General features: G+C 32.0%; 1 protein-coding gene and 1 long non-coding RNA gene across 3 annotated transcripts in view; both read left to right on the top strand.

Annotated features, from left to right (window-relative positions):
- Positions 1-22,478, top strand: part of LOC149480221 (cell adhesion molecule CEACAM5-like) — an 82,112-nt gene that overhangs the window by 48,577 nt on the left and 11,057 nt on the right. For both annotated transcript variants that reach the window (XM_089706960.1, XM_089706958.1), the window contains exons 4-8: positions 8,111-8,319; positions 8,733-8,846; positions 9,785-9,967; positions 10,475-10,623; positions 10,954-11,098. In XM_089706960.1, coding sequence (XP_089563086.1) covers positions 8,111-8,319; positions 8,733-8,846; positions 9,785-9,967; positions 10,475-10,623; positions 10,954-11,098 — 800 coding nt within the window. The remainder of the gene's footprint in view (positions 1-8,110; positions 8,320-8,732; positions 8,847-9,784; positions 9,968-10,474; positions 10,624-10,953; positions 11,099-22,478) is intronic.
- Positions 14,871-17,467, top strand: LOC149480222 (uncharacterized). The gene is made up of 3 exons (XR_016317052.1): positions 14,871-15,472; positions 15,908-16,044; positions 16,857-17,467. It is a non-coding gene; the product is annotated as an uncharacterized LOC149480222 (long non-coding RNA).

Raw genomic sequence — 22,478 nt, 5'->3', positions numbered from 1 at the left:
TTATACATTTTTTAAAGCGACACACAATCACCTACTCAAAATTACATAAAAAAATGCATAACACATAAACAAAGTAAAGAGATTTCATATACACGTAAAAGATTTCAAAAACTAACTCTCAATGAAGAATCTGCTATAACTAAAAGAAAATGGCGGTCATAAAATAAAATGTACGCTCCACTATGACAGAAAGTTAAGGCTCGTAGCAGGACTCAGTTTTACGACCTCAAGTCTGTTATTTATATTTCAATTACTCTATTTTCATACAATATTTCAATATGAGTGCGGTATGAAGTTTAAATAATATTTAAATGATGCTTGTGTTTTGAATGAACAGCCAGTGCTGTTAGATAGAAAACATTCACATAGTTACGCATATTGCAGCATAGCATTATATTTTTTTTACAAAAACATCATATGAAATCTGTAGAAATTATGTGCATATATATATCTGTATTATTATGTATATTTTATTATTATTGTGTTATGGTTTTGTAAAATAATAAAAATATAAGTATAGTACTATTTAATATTGTGTGCGTCCATAAATGTACAGTAAAGTCTTAACAATATTTGCCTTTTAAATTAACATGCATCTATCCTACCACTTAGGCTTTTGTCATCTTGGTGAGAGTATGAGTATGCGAGAGAGACGCAGGTAGATACATACATTTTGCATAAGTCTACGTTGCATGGCAACAAAGCTGCTATTAAAGTCATAACGTAGTGTATTAATATCTTTATTTAAAGGTAGGTATGTTTTTACAAAATAAATTGAAAAACAAAACTTAAAAATATTTTTTTTGAAAGATTATCTGAAAATATGAACATGCTTAGTTCATATTTTCATTAGTGCAGAGCTACATTCACATTCACATCGGCGTAAGGTGAAAAATTAATTCACTGTTCATTACTTTTGTGTTATACAATAGTTCTTGTAGTAACGAACGGCCAAGCCACATATTTTGACTAAGGTGTAGAGTTTGTGAAGTTAGGCCTTGTAGAGTTAGGGCGTGTAGTGTTAGAAGCTTGGCTCTACATGAGATCTGATAACTTTTTGACAGAGCTCGTCTTGGCAACATTTTACATGAAAATGTTTTTGGTGGGATTTCATTTCTTTTTGTAAGTTGTTTGTAACATTTTTTTTTTTAACAAGGAGTACCTATACATATATATATCTAGGGTAACCAAGTTTTAGATTAATTATTAGATTAGACCTCTAGCGTCATCAAAATTTAATTTAAAATTACAGGTCGCATACAAACTCCCATCCCCTAGTTTAAGGGGTTGGGGGATGAAAGTTACAAGTTTTATAATTTTTTTGTTGTTTGTGTGCTAATACTAGCTTATAAACAAAATTTCAGCTTTCTAGGACATTAGGAAATACCTTAACAATTTTGATGATCATCAGTGAGTCAGTGACGAAATTAGCGTTTTTTAGATATAAATAAAATCTGAAGTGTAAAAGCTAATGTAATTAAAACTTAATATGTTCAATAAGTCCGCTATTGACAATATATCCCGAAAATTTTGTTGATCTAGCATAATCCAAACCCAAGTTATGAGGGTTCAAAAAAACGTCGAAGCGCTTCAAGAAAAGGTAGGTAGTGCCCGTGCGCCTCGCTTGGCTCGTCTTGGCGGGGGCACTACCGTGCCCCCAGATATTAAACACACATTACTATAGGTACCCGTAAGAACATACCCCCGTACCCGTAAGGACATAGTTTTTTTTCTCTAGTAGAGCTACATTAGCAGATCAGGCTTCTACAGTTACACAACTGACCACTCCAAACCAAACACTCAAAGAAATCACTAAACATAAATCAAGCATTAATTTTTAGTGCCGTAAAATTGTCTAGCTCAGCACTCCCAGGGCCCACTTTATAGCCTAGAAGCGGCATTAAAACAGGTAACTTTATGACCCCTCCCGCCCTCTTTGAGGCATTATTGCAACCTTTGTCCGCAAATTGAACCACGACCGCATACAGCGATTTTAAATTACTTCTAACTTTAACGACAGAATCATTGTGAGATCCTATTATTTCCTTTCTAATAATATTGCTAGGAATTTATTTGAGTCGCATTGAGGATTGAATTTTAAGTTTGATGTTGGTATTGGATAAAAACTTTAATGAGCTCTTTAGTGTTTAGTAACCTATGGGTTATTTTATTGGTAGGTTCATATATCACAGTGTCACGTATTATACGAGTGTCGCTTATCAGTGTTACAAATAAGTGTCACTTACCCTTATCTTAACTGCAGTGGGAATAAATATGCACTTACTGATGAAGATTGTGCCGGTAATGAATCCATAAAAGGCAAAAATTCTAAAAAAATAAATGTTAGTACACGCATTGCTGATCAGTGAAAAAATAATAGATGACGAAATAAAACCAAAGAAAGTAGAAGATAAAGGTCCCCATAAAATCCTTCTGTCTAGATTCTTAGATAATTTACATGTCAATATAAAATGAAAATTCCATTGTTTGCCAAATATCTATTGCATATAACTTGGCTAGTACCCAAGTAGCGGGCATAACAAAGGAGCATTAGGCTGTTTATACACGAGCGATGAAAACGTAAGCTATAATATATGTATAACGTGAGTTATAATATAACTGAGAAAAATAGCAGACTAAAAACATTCATAAAGGTAATTGGATTTTTTCTAACATATTATTATGTATTCTTTATCTGTAGTTACATTTTGTGTATTTAAGTACATGTATTTATTAATATCGAATTGTCAAAAGTACTTCGTTGGATTAGAAAACGTAATAATGCAATGTGATATTGTGAATGCGACAAAAACTAAGTCAGAAAGCAATAAAAAATAAACTGTATTTAAAATTATTAACGATTCTATAAACACAAGTGTACAATTGTTTTAAAGCATGAACGTTTAATCATCACACAAAATTCCATGATAACCCACCGCTCGTTCATCGCCCGCCTAATTAAAAGAGATTTAAGATGCATAAATGAATTTAAAACTTTGAAATAACTCGTCGAGACGACGGAATGACGAGCGTTTCATTTAAACAGTTCTATTTAAGATTCAAGTATATTAAACTTGAATGTCGCGAGATTTATATCTTATAGCATGAATGGAAGCCGACTGATTCATGCAAACAGAGTTTAATTTCTTATCTGTACAAGCTGTTGACCTGGCTCCGTCTGGGTTAAACTACGTGGAAATAAATAGGACGTATCTGGAAAATTAAGAGGACACATGTTATTTAAAAAAAAATTAAACTTATTACCTATCATAATTAATAGTAAATGTTTAAATAAAATACATTCGCTCATTTCCTTAAATTTAAAGTTGTCTTGCCCTCTAAGGGCCGATTTTTCAATGCTTGGATAAAACTTATCCGTCCAATAAAGTATTACACGATAATATTAAAATGTCACTCAAACTGTCAAATACGGGCAATTAGAATACGTTTTTAAAATGGTAGTTTTATACATTATTCGACGAATAAGTTTTACCCGCACATTGAAAAATCGGCCCTAAACTAACAAATAATTTCAAAAAGGCGTATACCTATATACATTATCATATAGACACATTTATCAGTAGTTTTGTGACAGAAGTCAGAACAAATTTAAATAAATATATAATCAAAACAAAAATCACACTCTACCATTCACATCAATAATTTGATGCTATTAACTTCATCGAATACTCAAGTGCTAATAAATAATTTCTCTGAATATGGAAATTGCTAGGTTTAAAACGTTCTAGTAATTTCTATGCTTCTGTGGCATGTATACAAGAGCCCTTAAGGGTGCATGTGAAAGGCAATATTTAAATTGACATTTAATTGATGAATAAAGCGGCACTAATTAGTAACCTGGGTAATTTCATAGCGAGTTATTGAATGTATTAAGAACTAAATGGTTTTACCGAGAATATCAAATGGCTTGCAATAAAATTTAACTGAGTTATTAATTAAAAAATAAGGGCTAAGGGTTAAAATTAAAAATAATTTTGTTTGCACATGTTTCGTTTCGAAACTTGTCAATTTTTTAATACAGGGGAATTCGATCACAAACAATATAAACTCATTTTCAAATCAAATGCGTCACATATTTCGATCTTCGATAACTGAAGAATTTGAAGTTATAAAAAGGAGTTGCCCGTATCGTTTTGCACTGAAATAGGTTATATCATCGCCCTTTACATTTTATTTCGGCGAACATCTACTTCATTTACTTGCAGAACCAATACCTTCACATCCATATATCCGTATATTATCAAACCACATAAAATATACAATTCATTCGACCATTATCAAAATCCATTTCCAAAGTTTGCATACAATATTTATCACGCAAGGAAATGATGTATCTCTTAGAATAACAGTCGTTAGGCCCTGGCAGGGTTGCCACTGGACAGTCGCCAAATCTTCGCGATGGGTAATGCTTCACCCGTGGCGATTTATCGAGCTGACTGCACTAGACGACATTACTTGAGTTTTTACAACCCTATGAATTGCGAATTGGCTGCGAGTATCTTAGCGTGTTAATTCGAAATCTTATCATTCATTTCATTGGTCGTTATCATTCATCACTTATCCATTATCTTGTCTGATATAAAGCTAAGATCTGTGCTCCAATAGATTGCGCTATCTAGAAGGTACCTGCCCCCCTAGTCAAGTGGCTTTCTGTTAGCGTAGCGTTCAATAGAATAGACTACGAATGTATGAGATTGACGTAAGCTGTAGATAAACGTATCTACAGCTTAGTCAATCTCATACATTCGTAGTCTATTCTATTGAACGCTACGCTAACAGAAAGCCACTTGACTACGGGGGCAGATCACTCTTCTATCTTCATATTAATCGTTTCAAGTTATTATTTTATTATATAACCTAATATATAGCTTCTTTTTTTCAACAAAAAAATAAGGACTACAACCATATCTATTATGATATCTCAATACATCAGTGCATAACTTTTGGTAGAGAAGTTTAAACAACCTCGAAGGACCAGTTCTTACAAGACGAAAACTTGCGACGAAATATTTGTATGCAGGCCGTGAATAACAAGCGAAACCGTTGAAGGAAGCTATAATGAATATAAAATGGCAAGGGCGTCTTTAAATAACAAACCAGAAGGTCTTGTTTACTTTGAATTATCATATTCCGTTAAGAATTATATATTATTCTTGTATAATTGCGCTGGTAATTACTTCTTCGATGATAATTTGTGTGATACGAAAATCTGGATGTTGTGTAAGAAAATATGTTTTCTAGGAAGACGTATAACTATTGTTTTTATGTGATATGGAATTCAATATGTTTGTTGTAGTAACAAATATAAGTGTAGCTTATGTGTATCTTTGGCATCTTAAATTCCGACTTTATGAATTTTCCCGGTGACAGTTTGATTGACGGTAATATTAGGTACTAACCACGTACCTACCTAAATAATACCTACATAAATAATATGGTACTGTATATGACCACAAAACTACCTGATAACATCTTACTCTGGAAGGGACGTCAATACTATTTCGAACTTTACGTCGTCACCGTTCATAAATATTAGTTGTAAAGATATCTCTTTCAGTCCCTGGTTCAAATCATCTTTGAGTTAGTTAGTCACTAATCTTTAGGCAAATATCTAAAATTATTAGACCTCAGAATCGTAATATTGCGTGACCCAATTAGTATCAAAGCCATCTAAACTGTCATTATAAAAATACTGTGAATTTTAACTTTAAGAGTATTCTCGGGTACCACATAAAACGAGTTGTGACTCCGTTTACTACTTGCTTTTATCATCGCAAATTAAAAGAAAGATAACTTGAGTGGTGGAAAATTATGAGCAGTTTTAATGATACCTTTGTTTAACGGATATCTTTATCAACATTAATTTATTTTATTTACTAAAAGCATTTTAAATTAAAAGTCATTTTTATCACACGTATTATTTACTAAACATTATCTAAGGACATAATAAACATACCGACAGCTTCATGGAATAATATGACTGAAATATATATAACAAAAAGACGTGTGGCACTCGGGGACTGCCGCGGTAAAGCTATTGCATAGCATGCCTTCAAGCCGCACCTACGTGCCCGTCGGAGTGGGGAGCGTGAGGTTATTTTCGTTACGGAATTTCTGGATTCGGTCCCCGCGCTCAAGGCCCGCGATAGAAGCTATACAATAGCTTAAAAATTTTAGGTAATGATTCCAAAAAAGATCTTAAATAAAAACTCCCATTGCAACTTCTTTTACCTTTGTCAATAGAGAAACGCTTTAGGTTGTACAGAAACTTGGCATTTCTCTTACAAAAGCCGATCCCAATTATCATTTGCGAAAAAAAAGTTGATTCTGTATACCAAAGATACAAGAACCACCCTTTTCTCTATGAATATCAGTCAATCAATTTTTATTACGATCATAGGTGGGAAGAAAGAAAGAAACTTATGTTTAAAGTTAGTAATACGCATAAAAGTACTAAAAAATATAAATTCGTAGAAAAATAAACAATATATTTAGCACGTGTAAGTCTAAAGCCCAATCTTCAAAGCCTTTTCATTCTTACTTTGAATTTAACAACTCAGTCTTTATAAGGTAAATAAATAATAGAATAAACATTCCAAGAACTCCGAAACCAAGCAAAGCATTTTCATACTCTTATTGAATTTAAGAAATTTTCATTTAATATTATTTTAAAGAATCTGTGTAATATGATTCTGAAGTTTTAACGATTTCAAAATTTACATCCATCAAAAATTACTAGGAAAATAGTTGAGTAACTTTTTTATTGGGCTATTCATAATATCATGACCAATCGCGCAAAAATTTTATTTAACCGATGTTGTTTTTAGTGATTAATATTAAAAAACAGAAGTTTTTTTTCAAATGTCTTACTTAACGAGATCTTACAAGTCCACAAGCCTTCAACTACGTGATACGTCATATAAAAAGCAATCGCCATAAAACAAACACGGTACATATCGCAAACAAACTTTATTGATTCCTCTTACGATCAAACATTTTGCACTGGACAGTTTCCAACAAGACTGTATTGCTTCCTTCCTCCGACATAAAGAGTTGTTTTAAAATGACTCAGTTCGAAGTGTGCATTTTGGCATCACTTGTGTTATATGAATTGGAAAAAATTGTAGCCGCATTTTAACAATACGCTGGGGCTTTTGTATTTTGACTATTTGCTTTGAGGTATTGTGTAATTCATACGTTAAATAAGCGCCAGCAATAAGATATTGACGTATTTTCTGCAGCTGTTAAGGATTTATTGTATTTGGGAACAAAATTGATCCAGTTTCCTCATGGGTAAAAAAAATATATTATCCAGTTACAGTTTAAGTTAACAAAATCAGTATAGTTTTGAGTAACCAACTTGCAAACAATCAAACATTTCTTTACATATTTGTGAAGACAAAGCCCAATAAAATGTAAAATTTACTGCATAAATTTTCTTCCTAAATTTAAGTTCCGTAAAATGGTAATTAGGGTACATTTTAATCAGTTTCCTGATCGAATCCAAGAAATGAGACGATCAAGCTTCAATTGCTTGTTATAACAAGACGTTGTTCCCTCAGGAATTATGATATTAACGTAGTAAACACAGCAAATAATATGACATTTATGATACCAGATAACTGATATATTGGACGCTAATCCGAATAAATTGTATTGCCTTGAGCAGGTTACCAATTATATTATCTGATGTAAATATTAAAAACCTGTATTACAATAGAAAATAACATATGATATTAACATAGGCTTACGGGTTTATTGAAATAATAATAATAATTTTGCTTGCTCTAACTCCGCCAAGGTTGACCCGGGATAAATAACTTAAAAAAGTAAAAATACAAACAAAAACTTAATACTCAAAATTTTTAAAATTGTTTTGTAGTCGGAAATCAAATCTTTATGTTTATACTATAAGTTTAAATTATAAGTATCTAACAAAATAAAACCAATGACAAGTTTTTTTATAATTGTTAAACAGTCACTTTAATCAATGTTGAAATATAATTCAATTGGTCATATTATTTGTGATCTACTTCTTAAGTATCCCTAATTTTCTTTTGAATAGCAGTTTAACCTTTAAATCTTCCAGGGTAGACTTCAGAAACGGTCCACCAATCCACTGGGCAGTAGCCGGCGAGTTCGGAACCAGGTCGCACTTCGTTCTGAACGAGTCGGATCCATCATCAGCTCACCTGGTGGTTGAGAAGGTGACGCAACTTGACGAAGGGGTGTATAGATGCAGGATAGACTATATTGATGCACCTACTAGGAATTATAGAGTGAATTTGACTGTAATTGGTAAGTACATATTTTGTTAATAGGTATAGGATTTGAAAGCGGTTCTAATGTACCTTTTTTGCACTTTCTTTATTGTATTAACGGAATGAAAACGTGTATCGTATCTTGAAATACATGCTTATTTTATTTAAAGAGCATTTTAGTTACCTGCATGAAATTCATTAAAATAATTCTAGATACCGTGAAAATTTTAAGTAATTATTTTTTGACTCTTATCTTTTATCTGTTCCTAATGAATTAAATAGTATTTTCCCAATTTTTCCATACGAACATACAAAATCTAATTAATAACCACCAAAGCAAAACTAAACACTTTAAATGACAAGAAAGGCTGTAAACAAAGTTACATTTACCTTCAAATAGAATAAACTTAATCATTTCTGTTTACATAACTAATAATGTTTGTTTGTTAGTCCCTCCGGAATCCCCTCGGGTTCTGGATAGCGAGGGAAGGGAGGTGGAGGGGAGCCTGGCTGGGCCATACAGAGAGGGGCAGGAGCTTAAGCTGACTTGCCAGGCCGATGGTGGTATGTTATTTAAATCATAATATTAAGCTATTGCATAGCTTCTATCGCGGGCCTTGAGCGCGGGGACCGAATCCAGAAATTGTGTAACGAAAAACTTCACGCTCCCCACTCCAACGGGCCGGGCGCGGAGGTGTGGCTTGAAGGCATAGCATGCAATAGCTTTACCGCGGCAGTCCCCGAGTGCCACACGTCTTTTTTATAGTAGCGATAGTTTTTATTCCGTAAAGTCATAATATTATGTTTAAATACGGGAGAACCGTGTCCTAGCAGTGGTGATGATGGGGATGTTTAATGTGGAAATAAACTGACAATTTAATCTATGATGTTTATTAAAATTATCGACATCTGCTTTTAAAACACTTTTTACCGAGGATGATAATAATAATCATGAAATGCTTTTGCCTATCTTCACTAAAATTAACGAAATTCCATATTAAGACAATTCGTGTATTACGGTTATATTATATCTACATCTATTAAAAAAGTCTTTTCACATAACAGGCTTCTAATAAAAGTTTTGTATCCAATATTTCTTCAGATATTTTGATGTCGTACGTCCCCTTAAAAAGTATTCGATCACTTAAGGTAACGTTCATCATAATATTATAATTATTATTTTAATGTGTATTAAATTGTATTATATTATATGTAATATATATAATATTTTATATGTATGTATTTATTATAGAACATATATGGCTATGTATATATTATATATATATTTTGTACTTCCTACCTACCTCCTCTATCATAATATTACTCCACACAGTAGGTTGCCTGGAAGAGATCACTCTTAAGTGATAAGGCCGTCTTCTGTGCTGGACTAGTTATAAGTTTTAATTTTAAGGATTTATTTGTATGCCAGCACAATAAAGTGTTAATAAAATAAATAATAAATAAATATTGGAGATTCTCTACCAATCTTCTATTGTGCACAGGTAAACCCCCACCAGACATAACCTGGTACCACGGGGACGACCGGCTCGCTATCGCGCGCGACGCCAGCAGCTGTCTGGTGCGCATTACTCTGTCGCGGGAGATGAGCGGCGCGAAGCTAAGGTGCCGAGTCGACCCGCCCTTGTTGAAGACGATGGTCAGGGATGTCACTTTGAAGTTGTATTGTGAGTTTTTTTTGTGAGTTGTTCAGAGTATCGTGAAATATCAAGTAATAACTTGCCTTGTCCAACTTCCTATGACTAACATAATGTATTTGTAAAAACTATTTTCTGGGTTTCCTACTAATATTTTCAACTTAATATTTTCAAGTCAAAATTAACCAAATAGTAACTTTCTCAGTTTTAGTGCAACAAACAAGGATCAATTATTTTTTTGTATCGTTTGTGATGGACAGGCACCTAGCTACTTAAATTATTCTTAAACAAATTCACCAAAAGCTACATTATATATTTATTTGACAATGTGATACAACAATTTTTAGTCACATAACGGATCATTATCCACGGTATAAGTTCCTTACCTTATAAATGGCGAATGAAAGTTAAGGAAGCTACGATTTTCGTAGCTAAGTGCTACGACCATAACGACCATAACGATTAATTATTAATCGTAGCACGTACTTTAACACTACACTTACTAAATTTCACAATTTACACTTATTTATTATACAGTGAAACCTCAATACGTGCGAGTGACGGGAGGAGGTCCAACCAGAGCGAGTCATGAACGTTCTTTTGTCTGCACCACGCGGGGGTCCAAACCAGCACCTAATGTTGACTGGTTTATTAATGCCCAGAGGATTGACTCTTCTTTAACGCAGGTAAGAATTATATCAAAAAAGTTGTTGTTTTTCCGGTGCTAAACGATAAATCTATGTTAGCTTATAAAACTGCTGATTATATTATAATCTAAACTATATACTATACTATATACCATAATATTATAAAACTGAAGAGTTTATTTGTTTGAACGCGCTAATCTCAGGAACTGCTGGTCTGATTTGAACAAATCTTTCGGTGTAAGATAGCCCATTTATCGAGGAAGGCTATAGGCTATAATATATCATCATGCTAAGACTAACAGAAGCGGAGCAATGCGGGTGAAACCGCGGGGCGCAGCTAGTAATTCATACAAATTATATTTTTAACAGGTAGAAGTAGACGGTGAAATAACCAAAAGCATTCTAACATGGCGCGTGCGGCGCGAGGACAGCGGGCGCGAGCTCGCCTGCCGCGTGTCCAACCCGTGGTTCCCGGCGCATACATTGGAGGATTCTATTGTTTTGGAAGTTTTGTGTGAGTATGCACACCCCGGACACTCCATACAAAATTATCGTTTTGACAGTCACACTGTAGAGAGTGCAAATGTGTGTGTTAACGCTTTAGGGTTCGCACATTAATTGTGACTAGCGTAAAGAAATTCGCGTTTTTCTGATGAAATACATCCGTAAACAGCACAATAACTAACCATTTTCTACGAAAAACGATAATTACGAATCCAAAATAATAAAATTACTTGTGATAAAAGTACAATTTGATTAATGTTGTCAATCTTCGTTGCGTATCGTCCTTACGGAAAAATGCGGACCATTAATTATAGCATGATCGTGCGGGGTGAGGTAAGTGTTTAATTTTGGCGGGAGGCGGAGAGTGTCCGTTCTGTAACGTTTAGCTACTATTATGTATTCTGTGGTATATGTAAACAACACTGCTCGAACGGAAAACATCATGAAACCGACATGTCGAAGAATTAAAAGTTCGATATGTAATATCCGCCAACCCGCACTTGGCCAGCGTGGTGGATTACCCTCGGAGGCGAGTGTCCTAGCAATGGGAACGTATATGGGCATCAGCCCATATACTTTCCCACAGAGATGATGTGAAAGTAAATATACTTAGATATATGTGTGAGTACATGAAACTTTTGTAATACGGATACGTAAAATTATTGTAAAACGGTTTATTCAGAGGGTATTTACTGGATAGATTCTAATTAAACGAAAACTAGTGCATTAAAATTGTAAGCAAAATATTTTTATGTATCAGGATTTTTCGATGATTTGCAATCTTGTGTTTTAGATGCGTATAAATCTAAACAACAAACAATTAATGTTACACCAAAAATTCAATTTACTGCATGTTTAAAATTCCAAACTTCCAATGTTATTTCATTCAAATTTTATATTCAAACCGTGAATTCCTGAAATCAATTAAACACTGTAAACTACAACATAGTGACATGTATTACGAATTTCATTAAGTTTACCGAATATCAAAATAGAGTAGTAATAATGTGTTTGTTAATAACATCACTAATTATAACTTGTCACACGCGTGAATGCTATTTCACTAATAACTATTCACTTTGTTCTTGTTAGTTTTGGTAGTAATTAAAACTAGAATTCATATTATAAACTCGAAAATTATTCTTATAATAGAAACGCATAATATTGTGCATTTGTTGGAATTATTATCAAAAAAGGATTTTCAATTTAAAAACTTAAAATTAACCTTAATTTCAAAACTAACCTTCATAACCATTTCAATTTTAAAAATAGCGTGTAATTTCATTAAGTTTCATACATTATTATAGTATATTTTCGGTAAATTTATTCGAAACAAATGTAGCCTGTGCGTGTAACCTAAACACAAATAAACCCAATTTTCATTTACAGAAATTCAATGCACAAACAATATTCAGAAACGATTAGTTAGCAAGTTGGCAACCAATAGTATTAACTAATAATAATTAATTTCTGCGAAATATTGTTACAAATTTGACCTGTTACAAACTTCTGAGAACCAGAAACCTAAAGGCAAAAGTCATTGAAACAATATCGCACGATTTTATAAATTGTGCAAAATGACATACCTAACAAAAATGATCTACATACTTATTTCATTTAAACGCATAAAAAAAATCAAAACATGAAATCGTATTAAATAATATTAAAGCTTTTAAAATACTGCTGTCGTACTGAAACATACAATGAAACAGATGAAATGAAATATTATCTATAATTTGGTATGCATGATGACAGATCACCCACACCACCAAACACAGGCAAATAATTATACTTTTAAATATTGTAGCTTTCTTATGGTGAACGTACAGTGGTGGACGTTTAATTAGAATCTCGTAACACGATGAAGTAGTCATCAAATTCATTTAACATTTACGTATTAACGTATTAAAGATTAAGTATTATTTCGTATGTAATAGAACACCCGTTTATCTAGTTTTATAAGACAATGCTTAATTTTAATCAAACATTAGCTTAAATTAATAAAATTAAACAACTTTAAGTGAAACCTGATTTCCGAGTATTTTCAGTCTGGACAACAAATTAGAAACAGCATGCTTCGCGTGATCCAAAGTCAAAACCTGTTAAAATGCCGACAATATTTTGTTCTCCTACAAATATTTGCACCGTTTTTTAAACATTCCGTATAAAAGTTTCTGAAAATTAATTTGCTTTACAGTATAAATGATTAAAAGTATGATTTGTGACCAATCAACAAGAAAAATAATTTTAAGTTTACATTTTGACAAAAACTAGAGTTACAGGAAAATTGCAAATCATTTAGAGTGTTCGATAAAAATATATTCAATGCTATAGTTTATTTAAAAGAGCATAGTACTTCCGAAAAAGTGCCTAGAAAAGCTCTATCATGAAAAACCACTGCACGCGAGGATAGGCAAATGATTATTTTGGAAAAGATGGATCCATTTAAAAGGTCAAATTCTATTATAAAATTAGTTTTTTCCGAAGATGAACCTCGCAATGTGTCGATGAGATCGGTTCGCAGGCGGTAATTTGAGGCAAAATTTTTTGGAGAGACGCCAGGAAAGTACAGCTTCTTACAAGGAAGGGAACAACGTGTTTCATTTACTTAGAAATAATGCTAGTGGACAGTACGCCAGTGAAAAAGTTTTATTTTGGGATGAAACTAAAATTAATTTAATCAATTTTGATGGCAAAGGATACACGCGTCGTTAAGTTAACCAGGCCTTAGATAATAAATAATCAGTTAAGCATGGCGGAGGAAACATTATAGTATGGGCATCTATGGGGTTGTTTTTAGACTGTTATAATCTTTATAGACAACAACACTTTACAACAGCTTTACAACGTCGTGCCTTAGATTGTATGAGATTTTAACACGTTTGCAAAAACATATTTTCTAATAGAATTGGAACCTTTAAATGGATCCATTTTGAGAAAATAATTATTTGCTTATGCTCGCAAGCAGTGATTTTCATGGTCGAGCTTTTTTAGGCACTTAATCAGAAGTACCATGCTCTTTTAAATAAACTGTAGCATTGAATATCTTTTTATCAAACACTCTAAATGATTTTATTCTTTCCTGTAACTCCAGTTTTTGTCAAAATGTAAACTTAAAATTATTTTTCTTGTTGATGGGTCACAATTGTTACTTTTACCCATTTATACTGCAAAACAAATTAATTTTCAGAAACTTTTATACGGAATGTTTAAAAAACGGTGCAAATATTTGTAGAAGAAAAAAATATTGTCGGCATTTCAACAGGCTTTGACTTTGGAACACTCGAAGCATGCTGTTTCTAATTTGTTGTCCAGACTGAAAATGCTTGAAAATCAGGGGCCCTAGTCTGTACAAATTAGTCGGTAATTACCGATAACTAATTTATAGTCCCGTCTTCAGCAATGAAAATGATGTCGCTTAATACCTCTCCCTAATTTGATGGAAGTATACAATGGATACATATTTGTTTATAATTTTTATTCTTCACAAAACTTTCCGTAATGCGTCAAAATATTTATATGATAATAGCCTTGTAGTAATGCATTTTTATCTAAATTAATAACATCATTATTTCAATTCCGTAGATATATGAAAAATAAATAAAATATAGATTTCATGGATTTGGAAAATCATTTCTTTGCAACACATTCGAATATTGTCAAAACAAATTATTCTTTGACATTGTCAATCGTTATGATACCGACGTTTGATCTCGACAAGATTTCGAAGGCCCTTCTCCCATTACGCTATCGGTATCCTCCACGTCCGCGACTAGTTTAAGGCGAAATGAGACCCAAAACAGACGTTTCGAGCGCACGGAGAATTAATTTTTTTCTTCAAAAACTTTGAATTTGATTTTTTTTATTTATCGATTTATTTAATTGAAGAGTTTGTTTAGTGGCGTTTGGGAACCGAAACACGATTGACAAAATTTGCCTCGATAGAAAAACGTTGTGAAGTTGCCCAAAAATTAAACGGAGAATCAATTTCATTTGGACAATAGTAAAGTAATATCAATGAAACTTTATCCACATCCACTTCCATTCAATTCTTGAGGGACGTGCGGGATTAGATTTTTCAATTAATACATCAGTAATTTAAAAAAAATATATTTATAAACTATGAGCAAAAAATTGCGCGCAGGCCGGTCGCTTCCGCCGTTCCGCCTCCTGTTAGTCGACGCCAACGCGTCTTAGAGAGCAGTCCTGTACAACTTTTTCGCGCGGTGCCGTTGTCTACTCGCATACGTGATTTAGTGTTAGTGTTACTAAAGTTTTTCATAAACATGGTGAATTTTGGTGGCCAAAACATTGATGGTGAGAACATTAGGAAGAAAATGTTGCGAAGGCAGATGAAGAAACTACAGTTATTGAACCTAAATAGGTAAGTTTAATGTTTATCATGCTTATTTATATTTATTATGTCTTTCGGTCGCTACAAGTCCAAAGATTTCAACTTCCAATATTTTGATTACTAGGTATATGTTTACAAGTCTAAATTGAGAAATGCGTAAATGAAAATTTGATAGTTATCTTATTTGTAATAAGTAATATTATTTTAGTCATATTTTGAGATTTCATCTTCCTATAATTTGATTACTAGGTACCTATTTATGATTTTTGTACTAGTACATATATGTTTACAAAGTTTGAATTTAGCAACGCACAAATCAAGATTTTATAATTTTATGCACTCTGTCTTTATTTTTATTTATAATTTTATTATTGGTACAAATAGGTAATGTTTGAGTTGTTTTTTGAGATTTCATTTTCCAATAAATATACTACTGATTTGTGTATGTATGTTTATTTCTAATAGCGAAGCGCGACCACGAAAAATCCGATGTGCAGCTTGAAAGCCAGGACGCAATAAAGACACGTTGGTCTAAAAGACCAACCATGATTACCAGAAACTGATGTGGATCTTCAGACAGTTTCACATAGTACTTTTTTTGTGTAAGTTTATTCTTATGTCATTTATTTATAAGTCATAAGATTGAAGATAGTGGAATATTTCAGACTAATATAAGTTATCACTGACGGGTAGGTAATTACCAGTGAGATCAGAAACAATTTTTATTTCAACCCTATTGCGTATAACTTTTTTGTTTTTTTTTTATTGTATTATAACTATTGTCTGAGGTCTTTCACTGCACCGGTAATTGTATTTTTTTTAATTATTAGATATCATGCTATTTTAGGCTTATTGCTGATCTACTAACAATTCTATACACATGTGAGCAATCCCAAGACAAGGATTAGATCTAGACAGGACTAGATAAAGGATATTTATTTATACATATATCAATTCGAATGAATGTATGTATGAGTAGTTTTTTAATTTATTTTTATGAATACTATTTGCATATTATGCATAAGCATAATTACCTATAAATTTTATATAAAAAATATTTGAAAAATTTGTAGTTATGTAACTATGATGCCGACAATCGACTTTTTTTACGAGCTAGGACAATAGAGCGATAAACGAACGGACACAGCTGCGAAATTTTTTACTAATTTTTATGAAAGCACTTGTTATAATAATTGCGGTCAACCGTAAAATTTTGCAAACAAAAGAACGATTTTCTCAGAAAGTTTGCTATGTATGACGCCGACAATTTAGTTTATTGCGGGCTAGGATAATAAAGCGACAAAGGAACGTACACAGCTGTGCAATTTTTTCTAGTTTTGATGGCAGTATCTTTTTAATAAGAGGTATTATCAATTAATTTTTCTCCTATTATAACTTATTATGGTTGTTTCAGCACCTCAATGTACAAGGATAGCTCAAAGTAACGGGCAAGAGACATATTTATTTACGGAACAAGGAGAAGAAGTCGTATCAAGAAGATAAACATTGAAACAATAAAATGGTAACAAAACCAGCATTCGAAAATATCTGATGTTAAGTATATCAAAATGTCGGATATATTTATTCAAAAATAATCAAAATTGTACATAAATAATATTTTTTTGTCTATTATTGTTTTTTTTTTCAATAAATATGATATGAAAACAAAAACCCGTTTTTTTAAATCTTTTAAAACCGATAATAATGTAAAAAAAACAAACGTAAATAGCATTATTCTATTATGTATTTTTATTATCATATTGTACGTAAAGTCCCCATGTCGAAAAACTATAAAATTTGTTTACAAAGATTTGCAAATAAGCTAGTAACGTAGGTAGCGACAATTCTAACAATAAAAAATAATTACATCATAAAATAATTTAGTCACAAGCTCACTTTTTGTAACCAGATTTGTACCAATTAAAAATCGACCTTCGTGCAAAGGAACAAAGGTCGATTTTTCTAGTTCGATGGGCCCGGCAACGAAAAGACGTTGCCGGATCGCTTTACTCAGCTTTAACCGCGCGAATATTAGAATATAAGTAAAGTTCATTGAACCTCCGTTAGTTCCGTATGTTTCCGTCATCTATTCAGTTGTGTGGCGTGGCGAGGGGATTTTTGTGAAGCGTCCCGCGCGCTCTTATGCTCCACCCAGGGGGCGTAGCCCAAAAGGTGCACAAGCATGATTGTATTTCGCCTTAATTGGTCGCTTTTGCGTCGCGTTTCGCGCGTATCTCTTCGGTAGAAAGATAAAAAATTCTTATCATCATGTTGTAGTTCTCGTGCGGCTATAAAAACTACAATTTATGTTTCTTTCAATATATGGATGAATCCTGCAGTACCTACTTCCTACTTTTACATCGTCACTGGAATCGCTCGACATAGCGTCCGTCTACAAAAACGAGGCACAATAATGATGAATTTAGTCATTTTTCAGTCGCATAATATTATGTGAGCATCGGGTAGCGACTAGCGAGCAAATATCTAACTAGTATTCTACTCGAGTATCGTATTCTAGAAGTATCGTAATGGGATAAGGGCCTACGGTTTGTGTGGATTTGTAGATACGGTTGATAATGTCTGAAAAATTATAGATTATTATAATTTTATAATAAAAAAGATATTTCAAACTTCCGATGCTACATGATTTAACGCAATATTGTTTTCTCTTATTTAATGTTATTGCAATTAAAATAAAATAAACAAATAATGTTTTATTTTTAAGATGGTTTCAAAATTTTATTGAAAATGTTAAGAAGCCTCTTATATTATCTTCTTATATATAAAAATGAATCGCAAAATGTGTTGGTAAGCGCATAACTCGAGAACGGCTGAACCGATTTCGATAATTCTTTTTTTATTATATTCCTTGAAGTACGAGGATGGTTTTTATGTAGAGAAAACGTAAATATGTACCACGGGCGAAGCCGGGGCGGACCGCTAGTATTAAATAAATATTAAAATATGTAGTGTACTGCTTTCTGCATTTATTCAGCCTAAATTATTGCATTCATATTCGATTAATTTCTTTCTGAACTTCTAGGATAATAAAATTATACAGATGAATACACATAAAATAAAAACGATCCAATTACGAAAAAAATTTATTAAAAAAATTTAATTTAACAGTTTATAATAGCGTAGTTGAAAATTTGGCTCAAAACCATCATCTCTCACCAACATAATTCTAGTAACTTGTTCATCTGTAAAATATAAAATTTATAGATAAATATTTATATTTGTTACATAAATAATTACCCGTGAACCGCTAAATCAATTGCATATATTCATCCTTTGCTTATTAACTGTAATAAAATATACAATGATGCACATAATAATACAAGCTAAAATTAATATAAGTGATACAAATTATACGTTCCGTCCTAAAACTTCCGTCCGTTTCTATGATGTCTTAAAGATTTCTCGAAAGGCTATCGAATTGAGCAGAATTATCTTGTAGATCTTTTAGAGTCTTTTGATTAGAATTTTATTGCACTTCACAAATAAGTAACAAAATATTACTAAACTAAAACTAATAGCTTTAACTATATAAAAACATAAAGCAGACTGATATTTTCTTAGGATATTTATTATCCAATAGATTTATAGGATTTTTAAGAATATAATTAAAAATTATCCTCTTGAAAACACAAAATTTATATTTATTTTGATAGAAATATTATTTTGATTGATTGATGTCAAATGTCAAAAAAGTAAATAATAAGATTGCCATACATGGAATTTTGGATTCCATGAATATGTAATAAATAGAACATTAATTAAACGATTGATATAAAAAAAATATTGAATTTGATTAAAATTAAATTAACTGCCATGTTTTTTGTGCATAACATGTGCTTTTTTCATATGCAATTGTATTTGTAATAATGCGAAAAATTTATGTAACTAATTTTAATTTACTATAAGTATATTCCATAATATCAGGGTAAATTTCTTGGAAAAACAACACTAAATTTTTTAGGTCCATACTATAGTTACTGAACATCGTTAGTTACCGACCGATTTCGGTCGAGATCGATGTCGACTAATGTGTCGAAACTACGCCTACAGGTTTCACTTAAAGTTGTTTAATTTTATTAATTTAAGCTGACGTTTGATTAAAAATAAGCAATTTATTATAAAACTAGATTAACGGGTGTTCTATTACATATTAAATAATGCTTAATCACTAATACGTTAATACACAAAAGTAAATAAATTTGATGACTACTTCATCCTGTTACGTGTTTCTAATTAAACGTCCACCACTGTATATCTAAAGTTGGTTCAGCAGTTTCCGAGCTTCATTGGTACAAACAAACAATCTAACATTCCTCTTCTAAGTACCTACATACCATTCCTCTTATATATAAAATTAAATTACCGTCACAATTTGCCACCACGCATCCTCAGAAAAAATATTTTTAAGAACCCATACCTTAGACATTTCGTACCTATACTATAAATATCATTCCCACAGCAGTTTTAGCACTAAAACTATTTGCAGCTAACCGTCGCAGCCAATAGAAAGTAGCTATTAACAGCTTACCAAAAATTGTCGCTTACCTCAGTTCAAGTAGTGGCATCGTGCCAGCATATCGCGAACCTTCCACTAGAATATACTTCTTATCGTAAGCTGATAACTGGCTAATACATTACGTTTATGTGGTATTAATACTTCTGTTTTATTAAATGGGGAAATAGTTTTTTATCGCACATCAAGTTTTTATGCCATACCAAAATCATGTATGGGGTTCTCTTCTAATTCAATGCTGGCTTATTTGGTTGTTTGGTAATTTTCTTTTGATTCTAGAATGCCGACTTCTTTTGATTCTAGAATGCCGGCTCTTCCTCCTCATTATTAGTATTGATAGTATGAAGAATGTACTGTTAAATAAGGTATCTGTAACAATATATGTTAAAAAGTCTTAAAATAAAGCTGCTCTAGAATAATAAAAAAATATAATAACATTGATAACGGAATAGCTTCTTTATGATCAAAATCTTTATTCAATAAACTACCATTCCTTCATCTTACATGCTTGAACACCTTCTGAAACTCATTGCAGAACTATAATAATTTTAATCAAATTTATTGGGCTACCAATACAAGCGAGTTATCCATTATGAAAAATAGTGTAATTTAAACAAGATTGAATTGTCATTGGTTCCACATTAAAAGAAGACGTCCACAAAAGACACTTAAAAAATTTAACTATCCAACTACTTGAAATTAGCCGAGCGTAAGAAGTTGATTACGTCACAAAACTTGGTTGAATGACAAAGCGACCGGTGCGGTTTTAACTTGCTAGATAAAACTTACTGGATTAAGGCCTTTTAAAATGTAGTAAGGGATTTAAATTGAAAGACTGTGAAGTATGAACATTGTGGTAGATGCAGATGAAAGTGAGGAAAGTTTTCCGTTTAATCATATACACCTGTGCTTGTTTTGCATGCCTTTTTTGTCAGACTAAATAAACAGCTTTTCTAAATAGAAATATATTTAGATGTAACAAAATTATAAATGTGGTATTTATAATTATATTCTAAAGCTCCACAATATCATTTCATAATAAGAAAACTGATGTATTTTAACACATAAAAAACAAACTTGTATATTCCTTGGGGAAGCTAGCCATCTCATTTAGATGTTCTATAAATCATAAACATTTTGTCGTATCATGTAAAATTACTTTTAAATCACCAATACTTTGTTACTTCACATAACAAAAATAAACCCTAAAACATTACAACATTGTACAGTTATATTTATTCAAACCGATACATTCAAACCGCAGTGGTTGTAAACAGTTTATGAACGCACGTACTAAACAATAAACAAAGTTACAGTACAAACAACGCGATAATTGTAGAATTGCATACTTTGTGCGGACTTTGTCAGCGCGACGCGTTCCGAATAAACAATTGAATTTAGACATAATTGAATAGATGCAATGGACCGAAGGTTGGTAATATCTGTTTTTATATATTGTGTGTGTGTATGTTGGTATTGCTGTAAGTCATTTATAATATTCTTTAACTGAAATAAACTTAATTCTCGTAAGAACAATAATTCAACTCAAAAAAGACTTGACAAAAAGAAGATATTAATTTCAACAATTAATAATTATATAATATGTGTAGGTATGTTCTGTGTTGGTTTATTTTCATTCTCTTTATTTTTAAGGTAATATAAATTTGCGACGTCGTTTATTGTATCATCTACATACGAGTTTTAATATTATATTATGTTCTATATATAAAGGGGACTTTATTTCAATAATAATTTAGGTAGGTTTAAAAATGTGTGTGTAATTCACTACTCATTTCATAGCAATAAGTAACTAATTCGAAATGCAGTTTCTACACAAATACCTATTGTTAAAAAACACAGAAAATTCATCACAATCGATTGTTCAGTTTCACTATATAAAACATTAGAAGTTATTGTTAGTTATTAATTATTTATAACATAATAATATCAATCCATGCATCAATATTGAATGCTTTGATCCAGTTTACATAAATATTAATATATTATACAGATTCGTTTATGATATTATAATAGGAATTTGCTTTTAGTCGTGGTTTCCTGCATGTAGCATTTAATTTAATCGAACGTGTTTTATGGATTCGATGTTGTTCGTGTAAAATAGAATTGAAATCTTGTTTTGCACGTCAACTGGTTATCACAATTGATATGAATGAAAAGTTGAGAGAAAAATCACAGATCAAAACAAAAGGTAAGCCATCTACGTATATGTGTCGGGTAATTACCCGACCTTATAAAATGTATCGTTGCAACGGTAAAGTTTAAAGATAAATTATTAATTAAAAATAAAATATCCATACTAATATTATAAATGCGAAAGTCAATCACGCCTAAACTACTGAACCAATTTTCATGAAATTTGGTATAGAGATATTTTGATACCCGAGAAAGGACATATGCTACTTTTTCTCCCGGGAAAATGACGCAATCCCGGAAATCCCACGGGAACGGGAACTATGCGGGTTTTTCTTTGACTGCGCTGGC

This window comes from Colias philodice, chromosome 18 (assembly GCF_061535455.1).
Source record: "Colias philodice isolate Cphi_HAF_F1 chromosome 18, ilColPhil1 Martin Lab GWU primary, whole genome shotgun sequence".
In the NCBI taxonomy this organism is placed as follows: Eukaryota; Metazoa; Arthropoda; class Insecta; order Lepidoptera; family Pieridae; genus Colias; species Colias philodice.
The sequence above is the reverse complement of the archived record's forward strand: the minus strand, read 5'-3'. Positions and strand labels throughout refer to the sequence as shown.